This window comes from Cygnus olor, chromosome 15 (genome assembly GCF_009769625.2).
Source record: "Cygnus olor isolate bCygOlo1 chromosome 15, bCygOlo1.pri.v2, whole genome shotgun sequence".
NCBI classification, from domain to species: Eukaryota; Metazoa; Chordata; class Aves; order Anseriformes; family Anatidae; genus Cygnus; species Cygnus olor.
This window is the reverse complement of record NC_049183.1, coordinates 4,108,591-4,125,819: the sequence shown is the minus strand read 5'-3', so window position 1 is coordinate 4,125,819 and position 17,229 is coordinate 4,108,591. Positions and strand designations below refer to the sequence as shown.

At 40.2% G+C, this 17,229-nt stretch overlaps 1 protein-coding gene across 5 annotated transcripts in view; it reads right to left on the bottom strand.

Moving 5' to 3' along the window:
* The window catches only part of ABAT (4-aminobutyrate aminotransferase), a 76,171-nt gene that overhangs the window by 27,711 nt on the left and 31,231 nt on the right, over window positions 1-17,229 (bottom strand). For all 5 annotated transcript variants that reach the window (XM_040575101.1, XM_040575103.1, XM_040575099.1 and 2 more), the window contains exons 3-6: window positions 13,159-13,256; window positions 12,124-12,153; window positions 11,206-11,323; window positions 4,027-4,076 (exon numbers count right to left, since the gene is read on the bottom strand). In XM_040575101.1, the coding sequence (XP_040431035.1) occupies window positions 4,027-4,076; window positions 11,206-11,323; window positions 12,124-12,153; window positions 13,159-13,256 (296 nt within the window). The remainder of the gene's footprint in view (window positions 1-4,026; window positions 4,077-11,205; window positions 11,324-12,123; window positions 12,154-13,158; window positions 13,257-17,229) is intronic.

Below are 17,229 nucleotides of genomic sequence, written 5' to 3'. Positions count from 1 at the left end.
CATTCATTATTATGGTACATTACAATAAAAGATTGCCAGCTTGTCAGTTTAATAGTATTCATAAAGTCACAGAGGTTGCAAAACACCTTTAAGATCATGAAGTCCAACCATTAACCTAGCACTGCCAAGTCTACCACTAAAGCATGTCCCTAAGCACCACATCTACACGTCTTTTGAATACCTCCAGGGATGGTGACTCAACCACTTCCCTGGGCAGCCTGTTCCAATGCTCCACAACCCTTTCAGTGAATATTTTCCTAATAACCAACCTAAGCCTCCCCTGGTGCAACATGAGGCCATTTCCTCTCGTCCTATTGCTTGTTGCTTGGGAGAGGAGACCGATCCCCACCCCGCTACAACCTCCTTTGAGGTAGCTGTAGAGAGTGATAAGGTCTCTACTGAGCCTCCTTTACTCTAGAATGAATAACCCCAGTTCCCTTGGCCACTCCCCATAAGACTTGATCTCCAGACCCTTCACCAGCTTCACTGCCCTTCACACACTCCAGCACCTCCACGTCGTTATTGTATTGAGGGGCCCAAAACTGAACACAGTACTTGAGGCGCAGCCTCACCAGAGCCGAGTACAGAGGGTCAATCACTTCCCTAGTCCTACTGGCCACACTATTTCTAATACAAGCCAGGATCCTGTTGGCCTTCTTGGCCACCTGAGCACACTGCTGGCTCATATTCAGTGGCTTATATGCTCACCTCTTCTTTTTTCCTTTCCATTTCCTGTTTGAGGCCTGACCTAGTTCAGGTGCCACCACTGCTGAAATAGTCTCCATGGCTGCAATGTGACCCCTCCTAAAAGTGCATTCCCACAGCTTACCTGGCTGAACTCATGCCTGCTTCCCAGAATTCTTTTCTCCAAACTAATCAGTCAGCAAAACTGAATCTGTGCCACTGCGAGGGCCTTGGTAATCACAGAAGTGACTACAGGAACACAGACTTTCAATACCTATTTGAAGGTTACGGAGAAGATGTAGCCTGGCTAGCAGCTCTTCATTGGGAAGATGAGAGGCAATGAGCATAAGTCAAACCATGAGAGGTACTGATTGGGTGTAATGAAAAGCTTTTTCAGGAAGAGGACAGTGCAGGTTGCCCAAAGAGACTGTGCTGTCTTCCTCGGAAGTTTTCAGGCCCCTGGGTAAAGCCCTGAGCAACCCGGTCCCATCTCCCAGCTGACTCTCTCTGAGCAGGAGGTTGGGCCAGAAACCTCCTAAGTCCCTTCCGACTTGAACTGTCCCACTGATCATGTGAACTGGTCACGTCAGTATTCACACCTTAGAGAAAGATAATTTTGGTGTTAGTGAACAGCAGCTGGTGGAAGGCTGAGCCTGCTGCCCACAAAAGTGGTTTTCAAGAAGCTCTGGAAAAGTCCCCCTTGGTCTCTCTTTGGTCCATTAACGGAGATGAATTTGTTGTGCATATGCATTTAATTTAAATGAGATGTCATGGATTAAAATTGCTTTATCGTTGCTTTGTAGGTAATCTTATTTGCTTCACAATGTGCAACTTTTTATTTGAAATTACAGTTGCTCACAAAAGGACAAGCTCAGTAAGTTTGCCTACTGCAAAGCATTATTTCCCCTCTATTTTTTATTTTTTTTAGCAAGTCAACATTGAAATTACAGGCTGAGCTTTGATGACTTCAGTCTTTATGGGTCTCCAGAGGGGACAGACCTCAACTTTTACATATTTCATCATCCTTCCATCTTTTTCCTTACTAGAGGTACTCAGTTACTCAGAGCACAGTAAGATGTGTGAGAGGTCATACTGTACATGTAAGAACACATCATCAGAACTCTTAGGCATAACCAAAAAACTCGAGCTACAATAAAGAATGAGCTAGGACTTGGTAACTCATACAAGTGTGTTACTTCCAAAACAGTATTTGTTTCAACAGACTCAAGCTTAAAAAAAAAAATCATAATGATGTTACTGGCAGATAACCACTAAGTTTTTAATACATATGGGAATTCTTACTTGACTTTTTACCTCAGTTTAGAAGGAAATTTTCATATAAAGTTAGAGATATGAGAACATAAATCTGTCATGAATTTGATTAAGGGTTGTCACAGTCAATTGACAACGTTTGCCATTAAGCAGAATAGTGTATTTTTCCTTTGTTGTATATGAGATGCTCAGTACTGAGAAAAACAGAAAATTGACATCAAGCTGCTATGGTCTCAGATTAATGGATAAATATTCTGTTCTTTATAGCTGGCTATAAAGAGGGTACATGAAGCATTACAAATAACCCCCCCCCCCCCCCAATCTCTTCAAGAAAACACCAATCCCATTGCTAACAATAAACAAGAGCTCTACCTATTGCTGGGGGGAAAAAAAAAAAAAAAAGTATTTTCACAGCAAAGCTGGTGCTTTATCTAGACTAAAGGCTGCCGGAAATCATAAGCGTGCAATCAGGCACAGACAAACAGTTTTAGTGCCACCTTCTCCTCTGAATTAATGCAGGTTTCAGAAATTGGAACAGGGGGTACCAATGTTTTTGATGCTTTTATGCAGGTGAGATGGGTTTTGGTTGCACCGCACATTTTGGACTTTGGAGGTAGCTGTTTTAATGCAGGCTTCTAGCTGGCAGCCTATTAATTTCCCTTTTCCAGCTGATAAATTAGCAACTGTTTTTTTTTTTTTGAATTGTTTTAAATCTGACTTTGCCTACTATTGCATTATAATGAAGGCATTGTTATCTCCTCAGAAATCATTTTTATGAGTTAATATTAAGTATTTAGAAATATTAGTGCTTCCATGATAACCAGATCTGCCTTTGATAACTCTGGGATTTCCTGCCTCAGTGGTGGATTTTTTTATCTTTTATTTTTTAAAAGAAGTATTTTGGTTCTGCGAAAAGCAGAGTTTTTTCTCATCCTGAAGATCTAAGAACACTCTGTTAAGCAAATCAGTTCAGGGAACTCAAGCATCTGCACTTCTGTCATGTGTTGGCTCAAGCTTTGCACCCTTCTGGGGTGAGCCAGCAGGCTCTTTAGGAAGGGAAATGAGAGGGAAGTGACCGATGAACAATGTGACCTGAGCAATGCCTTGCAGGTAGCATGGACACCCATTCCTGGTTTGCAGAACCCATGGCTAACTCACTGAAAGACAGCACAACCACCAAGGATGTATTGAAGTGTAGCCAAAAGCCAGTGCAGCTCGGTTTTGCATGGCTACATTCCAGGTTTTCAGTTAAATCTCATCTCTGTGCACAAATATCTATGTACCTTATACATAAGCTATTGTGTAAAAAACAGTTACAATTAAAAAAAAAAAAAAAAAAAGCAAGGTGACTATGGAACTTCTGTCCAAGAAGTGAAAAAATAATGCCTGAATTAGAACATAACTTTATTTCAACTATTTCCATAACTCAATCTAGAGTATTTCCAAGCATTGTTAGTATAGTGTTCGTGAAATAGTAAGATACTTTATTTTAGAAGCACTTCCTCAGTTCTGAAATCATCCTGTTGCTGTAGTCCAACTATTTTAACTTTTCAAGGACATGTCAGTGGTTTAGTCAATTTAGTACTTCAGAGATGTGAACCAGCCACTAACTCCCCTGCTCCTCCCCAAATGAAAACAAAGCAATACCAAAAGAAAACAGCAACAAAAAGAAATGGAGCATTCCAGATTTAAAGCGCCATTTTCATGTTCAGAATACTGTATTCTCTCTCAAGGACTTGTGCTTGCTTTCAGCATCAAAAACCTTCACTCAAGAGCATTGTTAAAATAATTAATTGGAAACACTGAGCTTGAAGTATGACTTAAAGCTGTCTGCAAACTTATCAAGTGCTTGTATCACCCAAATGTTTACTTCTTATAAAGCTTCACATAGTTTTTGACATCTTCTTAAACACTACCAAGCTCTTTTCATCTAGTGAGAAATAACAAAAACAGTTCCTACCATTCTTTAAATTGAGTCATTAAGTGTTGATTATCAGCCTAAGAAAAACTGAAGACTGCCACAAGGAGGGAGGCGACGCCTTCAGGTACTTAATGTCTTAATTCACTTACCAAGTTCTGTGGCTGCTGTAGAAGCTTTATCAGAGAGGGATGGCTGTAACCTAATTAAAAAAGAAAAAAGAAAGAACAGTTGTATCTGGGTTATATAAACTAATGTAGACAGTAACCTAGAGAATAACCTCATTCAGTTCTTAACTCAATTTCTGTTTGACTTGTGTGTGTTTTAGCTATCAATAATACAACTTCTTTTGAAGTAGGACAAACCTCGTATTTATCAACATGTATTACCTAGAACTTCAGAATAAACTTGGTGTCAGGCAACAGCACAATGTAATTTAGTATTTACATTTAAAAACCGAACACAAAAAAAGAAATGAACATGATGTAGGTTGTTGGACAACTGAAACATCAGTTTCCACCAAATATTGCAGGTCTGACATTACTAAGTTTGCTTGCTCTTATTTCTAGATCTCTTGTGTACATTTGGTTTCTCTACAGTACAACACCAAACCTCTCCTCTTCCTCAGCTGAGAGCAGAAGCCACTTTGGGCCAGTACAGCCTCTACAAGCCGTAGTTTCTGCTGGCTGTGGTACAGAGCCGTGCCTGTCCTCCTGCCTGAAGCAGGCTGCTTACCATGCCTGCTCACATCACCCTGACTTCCTTCGCTGAGCTCTGCCCACCCAGCACACGTTTCAGAAACAGCTTCTGACAGTCACCACAAGAGGGGAGCTCCCTATGCAGCTGTGTCCATTTACAGTAGCCAGTACTAACTACACTTCCAGTCTCATACCACTTTTTTACCCTCCTTGAATATCAGACTGATCAACCCTAGCACAACAGCAGCTTTTTTTCCTTCCTCTCCACTGTGTTTTTTTTTTTGCCGATTGGATTTGTCTTCACTGTAAAACTTTTTTTTCCCTCTTTTAAATAATAACTGATTTCCCAAAGAAAGTTCATTTAATAAGTCTAATTTCAATGCATTATAACGTATCCAGACACAAAGTCAGTACCAAAATATCCACCAGGGCTCTTTGTCCCTGAGCAGAGCTAGGTGGACACGCAGTGGTGCTGTGCTCAGAGATGGATTTCATTGCCGATGCGTGCAGTGAGCACATATCAGGCAGACCCAGCAGGGACAAGCACTGGACTCGAGCAGAATTTTGCCTATGGCCTGACAGCACTCCGGGACATCTGTGGCAATAGGATGGCACTCATTGCTGCCATCCTCTGTAATGTTATCTGAACGGCCCCTCTATGCGAGATGCTGTCAGACTTGTTCTGAGACATGCCCGTACTGGCCTTTACGTTATCTGGGCTTTCACTTACATACACATATGTATATACACCCACATCCATTTGCACCCATGGAGATGCATATTCCTCTCCTGCACACTGCAGATGTTTATGCACAACCATAAACAATCTCACCACAAGGAGAGGTATGTGGACAGCCACACACAGGCAACTCAGAAACTCGTATTTTAGTACCAGCTATCATTACAGTTTATGTTGGAGTATCTTTTTCAGCCGTAAACACCTAAAGCTCTACATCATTTCCCACAATGTGAGTTCCTCATGAGAACGTATTAAAATGTTAGGATCCAACTCTTATGACCTCAATGTGAATGAATTAAGGGTGATCGTGCAGGCTCTCTGTCACCGAACGCTGAGCTGAGTGTAGCCCAGGCCAGGTGGCAAGCAGTGCTAATGCTGCAGTTCGGACTGTGGGTAACTCTCCCAGCTGATAGAGAAAACGTCTGCATTTTCCTTCCAGAGGAAGGAAAGGACCCTCCATTTAATAGCACTTGTCTTCTCCATACAAAGTCTTTAGTTTTCAGCACATTGAGACCTTGGAGAGATCAATTCTCATTTCTCAGCTACTGCCAATGGCCAGGTGAGACACTGAGTTCAAAACTGCTGCAACTTCCTAACCGCTTCTCTGCGAATGTGAAACCCCCTTGAACTGTCATTTGATACTTCCTTGTTGCCCTTCTCCTTTGGCTTCCTTTTTTTTTTTTTAATCTTTCTCCCTTTCTTATGTGACACTTAAATTCTCTAATTCCTAATACATGAGTACCTCACCGTCAACAGTCAATACTGGCTCTATTTTCTTCAGCACGTGGCCAAATGTAAAGCAACTCCACTGAAGGGATGGATTACAGCAGACTGAGACCAGTGTAAGCGAGGAACAGACCCTTTGTGGCGCTTGCAATTTTGAAATAACAAATATCAACCATCAACATAATTTTTTTTTTCTTTTAACTTCTGTTTACTTTCACTCATTTGTCTTTATTCATCCTGCACTGGCCATTGTCAGTACTTATTTCCAAAGAAAATATATCTGTCAATGTATTTATATGGAGGAAGAAACAAAAATCCACAACTTTCTACTAATCTTTTTTTTTATATTTGCCGTACTTTACCCTGCATTTCAAAATGTTGAAATTATTACTATGTATTTTGAAAAAAAAGGAAAATTAGCAACAGTAAAAGAGCACAAATGAATGAAAACCACCTACCGTACCTAGGTAGAAGCAACAGCTTTTTTAATTGATTGAAAATAAAAATGAGCTGCTTTTTATTGTAGCAGTTAGAGCTGTCTTCTAAAACATCAAGTGAGTTATTAAATGAAAAATCTTAAATATGATGCAAGGAGTTGTTTTATCTGTTAGCACTTCAGACTTAACAAGACAAAGGTGCTTAATTTATGCTCTATGGGAAAACTTACTTAAAGGTAAACCAATGTACCTGATGCAAAAACAAACAAAAAAACAGCAATGGAGCCCAGAAAAATTTATCATAGGCCTGATTTTTAATTTATGAAATGCCAAAGCCACTGACTAGCATCATCTTTTACATTCCCTTGTAGAAACAGTTTGAAACCTCATCTTCCCTACTGCTCAGTTTTTTATTACAAAAGCATATCACGTCCCTGAATTCCTCATTCTAGTTGAATGACAATAGCCTTTATTATCCTGTCTGAGCAGCGGAGTATTTGGCTACTATGTTAACAAATAAATTTTAAATTCCCTTTGGATGTTTTAGTTCAAAACAAAGAAATATCCAGTCTGTTTTTAACTGCACGTCATACTGAAAAAAAAAACCACAACAAAAAAACAACAAAAACCAAGCAACTGTTAAAATTAGTAGGAAGATAATATAAGTGGTTATTTGGACACAGACAACTAAATCCACATTGCACCTGCTGTCACGGGAAAAATTATGCTTAAGCTAGAGGGAGTGACCCAGCTGAGAGCTGTGTCATTGAGAGCTGTCGCTGTGGCTACAGCTGAGAGCACCTTTGAGAGCGTGTATTAATGTTTCAGAAGTCTCCAAATTAAACTTTATTAAGTTTGTTATAAATAACTACTATTGCCTAGAAAGCTTAACCATTAATTCTAAAACTGCTTGTAAAAATGTGAGATTCTGCTGGTGGTGGTAAGTTTGAATGAAGAACGGGAGAGTTTGAAGGAGATACCTTGGTATTTCCTCTTATGTAACGCAAATTCGACGCTGCTACTACCCATAACCGATCTATTTCCATCCACACAAGATGCTTTTGCTTCCTTTCTCTTATCTCATGCCAAGTGGCTCACTCTTCCTCCTCCTAACATTCCCTGTTCCACTGGTGCATCCTTGTATAGGCCCCGGTAAATTAAGAGAGAATCCTTGAACCCTGACTCTATTTAAAAGAGTAGGTCAGTGTGTAGGAGGATGCTGAACTGGTATGTGGGTTTATATTCATAAAACTAACACCAGAAAGAACTAATTGGTTAAGTAACTATTCTGTAACTATTGTATACAAAGTCAAAAAGCTCTTGGGCTAAGACAGCAAGCTTATGTCAGCAAGCTAAGACAGTAGCTTTATGACTCCACTTCTAACTACTTTCCTATAAGAAGTGATAGAGCTGGCTCTGAGAGAAGGGCACCCACTTCATCAGTGTTGCTGTGTGTCTCGATCAACGTGGCAGGAAAGAACATATCCTCAGGCTCATGAGTGTCCCTGCCTGCAACAGGAAAAAAAAAATGCAGCCTGCTAAATTAATGAGATGGAGGAAGTCCTAAGAATCCATTTGAACTGAACACCAGGCTGCTGCCAGCAATACCAAACCACACCTCTCTGAATCTCTCCAAACAACAACAGACCTTGCCAACAATAAAAAGACAGATGATTATTTCATTTGCTCTTCCAGGCAGTTTGCTAGTAAACATGTCTTGCATTTGGCTCCATGGGATTTCTAACTCTATTACACAGATGAGATACAGATTGAAAGGAATATGTTGTGTTACGATTTCCCAAAAAGCAAGTGGTAGAAAAAAACAAAAAAATGACTTTTAATTTTTGTTTGCTTTTTCAGCATGAAACAGTCCAGAACACCTTTGCCTAGAGTTTTTTTTATATACTTCTTATCTCTCTGCACAGTCATGTATTACCTCTCACCCTCTACTGATAAGTATATTCTAGTGTACCAAACCATTATTAAATCTTGTGGAGTTCTGACAGATTCATGAAAGATTTTATTGGATTTACTTGCAGAGACAAGCACAGGCAACGAGCAAGCACCTTGATCTGAGAACGTCAACTCACCCAGAATTCCCAACATGATTTTCTTTTGGTGTCCTAGTCTAGAACCTCTGTCACCAAGAGGGACATTATTAGTGGCCTCTGCTGCTTCACATAGTCTGTCTTGTCATTCCATTCAACTTAAAATAATTCTGTGTGTTCAGTCAGATTTAGGTCAGCCTGTAAGTATTATGTTTCCATTTACTTGTTGCTGCACATCACAGACCCACTACCTGGGAAGCCATATAAAGCACTGTACTATAATTCTTAGGTGACTGAGGAACGTGTCACCTGAAAAAAAAAAAAAAAAGAAAAAAAGCTTGTCCTCAAGAAGGAGGAACTAGATGGCTTAGTTGAAGATCAGCTATATGTACTGGAGTCTGTCATGTCCATGTCATAAATTTCAGCCAACCAGAGAAAACTGCAGAAGCCTCAGCTATCACATCACAGGACGAGTATACCTATCTCAAGAGAGTTAATAGATCTCAGTTCAGTTCTGGTCACAGATGATATTAAGAGCAAATCTAATAATGCTACAGATGTTAAAAATAATTTATTTAAAGATAATCTTAACCAAATCAGGCATTATTGCAGATTATTAATATTACATATTACAATGATGACTCTGGTCCTAAAACAGATCCTATTAACAAACAATTGTTGCTAACTATAATTTAGACAAGAGGAGAAAAATTAAAAAATAAAATAAAGAAACAAAAAAAGCATTAGCCATCAGCTGCTTTAACTTACCATTATGCTAAAAATGTCAGAAAAGGCTACATGGCATTTAGGATGCTTAAACACTGAGTTGTTCAGCTATTAATAAATAGCTGAATAAGAAATAGCTGAACATATTTCTAACAAGTTTTGCCCATTAGGAAAATATTTCTTTCCTCTCGTGGATGCAAGAACATGAGCACTACTGACCCAATTTCTAACCTCTTAAGAAGATATTTGTCCATGTGAAAGGACTACAGATCCCAACTATTTTTCATTATAAAAGTAAGGAGACAGAGCTTTTATGTGTACCCAGCACACTTTTTTTTAATTTGTCTTCTCTCTTAGCTAATGCCAGTGCTCCCAATACTCTGTGAGCTTTACTGAAATAAGTAAAAAATGGACAACTGAAAGACCTGGGCTGGAGGGAGAAAGGGGTTCTAAAGCTACTGGCTCTAGACACTGCTTATCACAAGTCAGCTCCTTTAGAGGAACTGCCCACTGGACACCCTGATACTTGCAAGCCATTAAACAGATACCTTTACATATTAGTAATAAAGTTCACTTAAAATAATACTAGTGCTTAAATATTTTATACACAAAAACTGTATTAAAAGAGGCATGCTTGTACCATCATAAACTAAAACATCAGAAAATCTCAGTGCATTGTCTATACAACCTTCATTTCATTCTTTTGGTGTATGCACTGATTTGCCTTTGACTAGCTGATTACAGATGAGTTTTTCCAAAACACCTTTTCTCATCTGAAGAATGGGAGGTCCTCAAAACTAAACACACTTCTTTTCCTAGATCCCTAAAATCCAATGCCATTTAGATGAGGACTGGCATACAAGCATCACGCTTCTTTGTCTCATTCCTGTTTCTACATTAGCGCTGACAAAATTTTCTCACTGTATTCTCTAAAGGGGAAAAATATCTAGAAACTGTGTTGATGAAAATTAGCTACAAACATTAAAGAGTTCTGAAATTATTGCACATTTCTTAGGGTACTACATGACAGCAAAAATATTAACTGCAAAGAAGATTGGGATAGTTGAAAACCTATTGCAATCTCAAGGTCTTAGATACCAAAAATGACCTGAACATCACTAAATTCTCTTTCCCAAATGGGAGGCCCGCAGGGATGCTTTTGAGTCATCATTGCTTCTACACATAGTATAATATCTACTTTTTAAACTACAACAGTTCTGCTCTTTTTGCTTCTGCAGAACAGTTGCTACTGTTAAGCAACTGAAAAGAACCATGGAACAGCAACAAACAAACTAAACACCTACCAACGCCTGTATTCCTTGCAGTTGGGGCCTACATCTCTGCGCGCGTTTTTTTCTTGAAATGCTCCACAAAAATCAAGCAACTTTCCCAAGTACTTGACAAGTCTCTTATCTGGTCCCTGAGCCCAATTAGCCTGCCACCCCACCTTTGCTTGAACTCAGCACCACAGGATGAAGTTGTTTCTCCTTACTGGCTTCCACATAGCCAGCTTCTTTTTTCAGTTCTTTTCAGACAAGTATGTTAACTAAAGTGCAAAACATGTTTTAATGTTAAAATTATTAAGTTATGTTTGTTATATTAATGTTTAAAAAAAGTAACAAACTATTATAGAATCACAAGGTATACAAATCCAAGCACAGACAGCCTAAATTGTAGAATTGCATATACAAATTAAAATTAGTATTAGAGCTTCTTCCAGATACCACTCTGTGCTCCAAGTGAGCAATAAGTACTGAATTTTTAACCCCATTTCCCCAGCTACTAAAAAACACCACTGCATATTACATAGCAGTGTTATACCCTGATTGCAACAAGACATAAATTATGTCAGCTTTGTGTTTTGTTGTTGTTAATCAACCAAGTTCTTTGGTAGTGGCTGAGAGAAGAAAACAATAGCTTGAGGACAAAGCAAAGTGTTGGTATAGCTGTTTCCTACCTATCGGGATGGATGAAATCTGAGAGTAGAGATCCAGCATGCGATTGCCATCTACATCTACTAGGTAGTTCCCTCGGCTCTCTTCATAATTGCAAAAAAAGTGTACAGCTTCCGCATTCTTAAAGAAAAAACAAACAATGAAAGCTTTAAGTAGCAGCAGTGTGGAGGAAGCAACAGCAAAATCCAATAAAAATATCTAGTGATAAAATACAAAGACATATTATATCCATCCCATGGGAATTAACTGTAGAGCTATTTTTATAGAGACTGTTAAGAATCACCTTTTCTAATGAAAAAAAGGAGGCAGAAAAATGCACATTTCTAACATCTATCAGCTAAATAATATATAATGACTGAACAACTGAGTGAACAAAATAATTCTGCCAATCCTCAATAACTAGGTAGTTTCAGATCTGAGAATATAACTTAGTCTTCTTTATCCAGTGAACCCCCACATGCTTGCAGTTATATAAAAATACAGGCTGACAGCCTTTTTTTGTTATGAAACTTTATTTTCAGTAGTTTGTGAAGGAAGTTAAGGGCAAGCATGCACTTTGAGGAACTGCTTGTCTTGGGAAGGCAATATACATTTAGGTTGGCATACTTTTAAGACCAAATATATATGTGTTCTCACTGGCCACTTCATAACAACTCAAAAAGCATATAAACTGTTTAAGTAATTACAGAGAAATCACTGATTCTAGCAAAACCATTCTGCTGTATACAAAATAGACTAGATTTTATTCAAATGCACACATATACCATGTCCACCATATACCATGTCTTAGCATTCAAACCCAAATTCAGTCCTCCACCTTATTTTTTGAATGGAATTAAACATATAAAACAGGATTTTAAAACAAGTTCTGAAATCACCAGATTGATACCTGCCCAAACTCAGAAAATTTGACAAATTACCTGAATTCCATTCAGCTGTTTCATTAATTCCTGCAGATAAAAAAAAAAAAAATCAGCCCCAGGTATGTAATTACCAAACACTGAAGAAAAACATGTTTCTTTTATATGACCACATAAATTGTGTGCAAAACTTGCAATCTTAGATGCTTCCCAGGCAACTGCACTTGCCACATGAACTTTCATAGTGTATCTTGCACATATGACAGTTAAATTGCTACTGTGGCATGTTGAGCTGCATGGGCTGCACACACTGTTTAATTGTAAATCTTCAGAAAGGAAAAGCTGCCCCTCCTATACTGATCAACCAAACTGAGAAGATAAGAGACAAATGACATATGTACAAAACATATGCAGACGCGATGCTGGCACATTGGTTCTAGACATACAGCTTAAAAAAAATCAAAAATCAGTTTCTTAACATCAAGATTAGCTATGCCAATTGTATTTGTGTTCCATCCAAATTCCTGTGTTTTGCAGAGAACTTGTGAAGGAGGCAATATGGAAATTATTGAAAAACAATTATTTTGACACTGAAAGCATTTTAAGTGCTTGTTTTAAAAAGCTTCTTAGCTTTCCTGTGCTAATTGAACAGCTTCCGTATAAATACTGACTCTGTCAGAGTAAAATTGTCCAGCAAACTGAAACTTTTGATTCATTTCAAAACCAAAGCATTATTTTACATCATAAAGTCAACTAGGTTGCTCTGTTTCAGCAGGAGGACAAGTAGCCACGTCCCTACACCAGGCAGATGAGAAGTTTCAGCAAATTGATGCTCTTTTGCTCTCAGTAACTTCAAATAGGAAGTTGACAGTTGAAATTCAGGAGAAATTTAGATGTCTCTCTGAGAGAGGGGCAAGACAGGCTTCCCCCCTTCCTAGCTTTTCACTCTCAGCATCTTGATAAAAGTGAGCATAGACTGTTGTAAAATGATATTTATTTCTATTGTATTTAAAGTTTGGAATTAAATTTGTTCTCTAGTAAGTTAAACACAGATAAAGAAAAAAATATACAAGCCATTATACTTTGAGAACTTACTCTAGATCGTGGTCCAGGAACTTCTGTCTTCATTAGAGGTCCATCATAATCAAAATCCACATCAATTTTAGCTGCAGCTTGACTGATATATCTGTGTCCTGTAGGAAATAATGAAAACCTGAGTACAGACCATATTTTTTGTGTTCTCCTTCAGAATAAATATCCATACCTTATCTGACTGAGAACACTTGACAGATGAGACCAATTACATTGTGCTGTCTGAAGTGAACCAAATATCTCATCTTTGACAACTGTGAAATAAAACTAATACCAGTGAGGTAGCTTTAAAAAAAAAAGTGAAATGACAACGCAAGCCTAGAAAAACAGAGGCAAATCCTACTGTAAAAAACATGAGGACTAAGAATACATGTGTCCATCTCCACTGGTAAGTCTGCCAATACACCTTGAGCAAGCCTTTGCTGTGAATGCCCCATTCCTACGCAGCGAAGGCTCACCACCAGTAACAACCAAAAAGCTTCATGGAGTCCACTGGTAAACAGTATTGCAATGTTCTGCAATAGCTCAAAGAACACTGCTTGGAAAATATAAGTGCCTCAGAAAGGAAAATAGGTATGTTTAAAATAAACTGAAAATTTCACGTGAATCTGGCATCTCGCGCTACAGCTCTGAAACCCGCGTCAAAAATAGCAACACAACTTTTGCTCTGTCCTGTGCCTGGGTTGCTGTTCTTTATCCATGTATATAATAGGGATATCACAATAAACTTTATATCTGTAACAAAGCTAAAAGGCAAAAACCTCCTGAACTTCATCAGTAACATGCTCGGTTCCCATTTCTGAAGCAACTGTACCACAATGCAGTGTTTAGGCATAGTTCGTGAGAGAGAGCAGATTTACATATCATTTTCACCAACATGTCAGGATACAGCCTTTTGAATAAAACAGGAGAGTGACACGATATCTGTGGAGTTCAGCCAGCAGAGCTGGAAAAGCAGCTCTTTCAACTTTGGTCATCCAAAATCTACAAAGCTCTAAACCCTGACCCAGGCAAGTGTCACTGCCCAGCCACAAAGTCATGGCAACACCTTTTGATTCTCCAAGCTTGTTCTGTCCACCCAAATTGGGGTGTGTGAGAAGGCCAGAAAGGAGCACTCTACATCAATTAGAAACAGATAGATAGGGCACAAATAGCCTTTCAGCTCAGGGGAGTGCTGGATATACGAAATAAAGAGACAGGCCTATATCCCAGTACAGGGTTACCTGTGCTAGCATGTGCACACAGCAGTCCCCACAAACTAGCACCAGCCCGGTGCTGAAGGCTGGAGTGACAGCAAGACACTGCCGAACACATCTGGTCCCTCCCAGCCCTGGTCTCCCTACACGCCTGAGCGGCAGAAAGAACGAAAGTGAAGGATGTGCTTTGGACAAGCGGAACAGAACAGAACGTGCTTTGCTCACCGCCATGCAAAAGGGAAGCTGGGGACATGGCCTACCCATGCCACCAGGCTGATGTGATCAGGAAGTGTCAGTAAGCACCATTTTGGTAATGGTAAGCATCCATTTGGAATATGTATATGTTCCATTAAGGGGATTAGGGGATAATTGTACATTTGCAACAGAGGAAGTACAGACTTGATGGCTTTACTGAGGTGCCCAGCAAGAGACTACGAGCTAGCTCTCTGCACTGTGACTAAGTGCTGGACTGAACTAACCGTCTGACAGCCCTATGACTTTTATCATCAAACACCTGCAAGCCTTCACACAGCACAGTATCAATGACAAATTAGTCTTAATAAGCTCAACTTAGGGGCATCGCTCTTGCAGCAGGTCAACACCTGAAAGATAAGCGCATCACTTGTTTTAGGCTGTGACGGGCATGGCATTTTAAAATGGTGTAATTTGCAAAACCCCACGTGAAGATCCTCAGCTCCCTTTCTCTCAGAGGAAGGCCGAGTTGCACGTCAGAGTGGTGGCGGATGGCTGAAGTAAGGTGGCAGAAGCACCTTTGGCAGCACAGCGCTGCCAGGTGCTACAGTGATACAGCACACCATGTCCCCATCGCCCCTGAAAGGGAGGCACCCGGGGAGGCAGGCCGCATCCACGCGCACAAAGGGCAGCGGGACACCACAACCGCCCCTCACAGCCACAATTTCATTTCAGAAAATCACTAGAAGTGTTCTTGTTTTCAAACGACAGTTATCAAATAAGCATTTATCAAGGAAAGAGAGGCTATACTCTGAGAGTGCTCAGCAGTGCTTTGAACATGGCCGTTTGGCCAAGGTTTGTAACTATGATTAGAGATGTTTTCTTTGGATTTGGTAAGCCCAAGCTGAGATAGGCACAAGAGGCAGTGGGCACAAACCAGAGCACAGGAGGCTCCCTCTGAGCACCAGGAGGCACTTCTGTGCTGTGTGGGTGCCAGAGCCCTGACCCAGGTTGCCCACAGAGGCTGTGGAGTCTCCTCCTTGGAGGTCTCCCAAAGCCGCCTGGACGCAGGCCTGGGCCCCCTGCTAGGGGTGGCCCTGCTGGGGCAGGGGGAGCAGATGGGCCCGGGGGCTGCGAGTCTGAGACGTGTCAAGCAAGGCTGATTTTGAGAAAGTTTATCTGCAAAATCACAGCCCGTTGGAAGTATCTCTAGCTAAGCACTTAAACTCACTGCTCATTTTGGGAAAACTTGGTCTGCAAAGAAAAATCTTCTCCTCAGCTTTAATTCCAAGTGTTATATCTGAGATGCGTCACTGCCTCTCTGTGAAGCTATTAATAGGTTTTGTTACAGCAACACCACTTCATTTTTGTGTCATTCTGTTTAGCATTCATGTAAATTGCAGACTGCATGGCAACTGTTCCACCAGAAAAAAAAGGCTACTGCAGATAAAAAGATCAGCAGAAGCTACATAATACAGAGCCAATAAAGCTGCAGATTCAGAAGGCAGCTTACAAAGTCTACAAGGGGAAAAAAGAGACCCAACCAACCCCTCCGTGCCCCCAGCTCCTTCCCCGATGGGAGATCACAGCAAGCCAGCAGGAACATTTCCATTTCTTCTGCGTCACCCAAGCCTGCGTGCTCTTCACCTCCATCCCTCCCCTCAACCAGCCCTGCTCTCTCCCTTCTGTGGAGGAATTTACTGTCCCCATGCATGTCACAGGGCACTGCAATATCCCTCTCGTTTCCTTTTAACCTTCTTTTCTGCAAAGCTGGGCTGGACCCAACACCACCCTATGCAGCTTTTGGGTCCCAGCAGAGGTGGGCAGCACTATTCTGGGCATCCCTGTACTGTGCCCCACTGTATGGTGCAGACGGAGGGCAGGAGATTCACTTCCCTGCCATCTGTCCTCTCCTCTCCCTTACCAGGCTCTGTGTGCTGCTGTGTGATACAGGGGAGAGCACCAAGAGAGGCACACAAAACCCAGGACGTTTTGGAATTCGGCAGTAGCATAAAAGATACGGAAAAAAACCTGAATCCGACGCATTTAGAAATATAAGCATGAAAACAAAAATTTTGGACTATTTCAGATCTTCAATCTACCATGAAATAATTGAATTTAATCTGCTTCAATAAATAAGATATAACAGAAAACCAGCGTTTATTTTATAAACCTTATAAAGTAATAAATAAATAAATAAAAATCTAATGCGCTTTCAAGAAGTAACACCAATAACCCTTCTGTTGGTGTTCTGTGCTGGTGTTTTCTGCTCCAAGTACTCTGAAATACCTGCACAACAAAGATTTACTAGGGTTTATAATGTTGGCCAGGAACATGCCAAATAGTACAGGGGTGAGAGGGAAATAGCTTTACAGTAAGACACAAATGTTTTATTGTAGTCTGATATTACTTTGCTGGTATTTTTTGTTAAAGGTGTGGAAGCACGTTCACTTATCTTGCACTTGATGGTTTTGAACTATGGTTGCAGGGTGTGTACAAAGCAAAAGGAACACACGCCCGGAACCCTCTTTCTAACCAGTCATAGCCCAAGCTGCCATTTCCCATAACAGATGCAGTGAACTTCATTTTAGCTTTTACATTTTGTCAGGTTTAAAGCTCTACCACTATTTTTGAAAGTTTGCCTTAAACATACTCGTAAAACGAGTTTTCCTCCAAATGCAAAGGA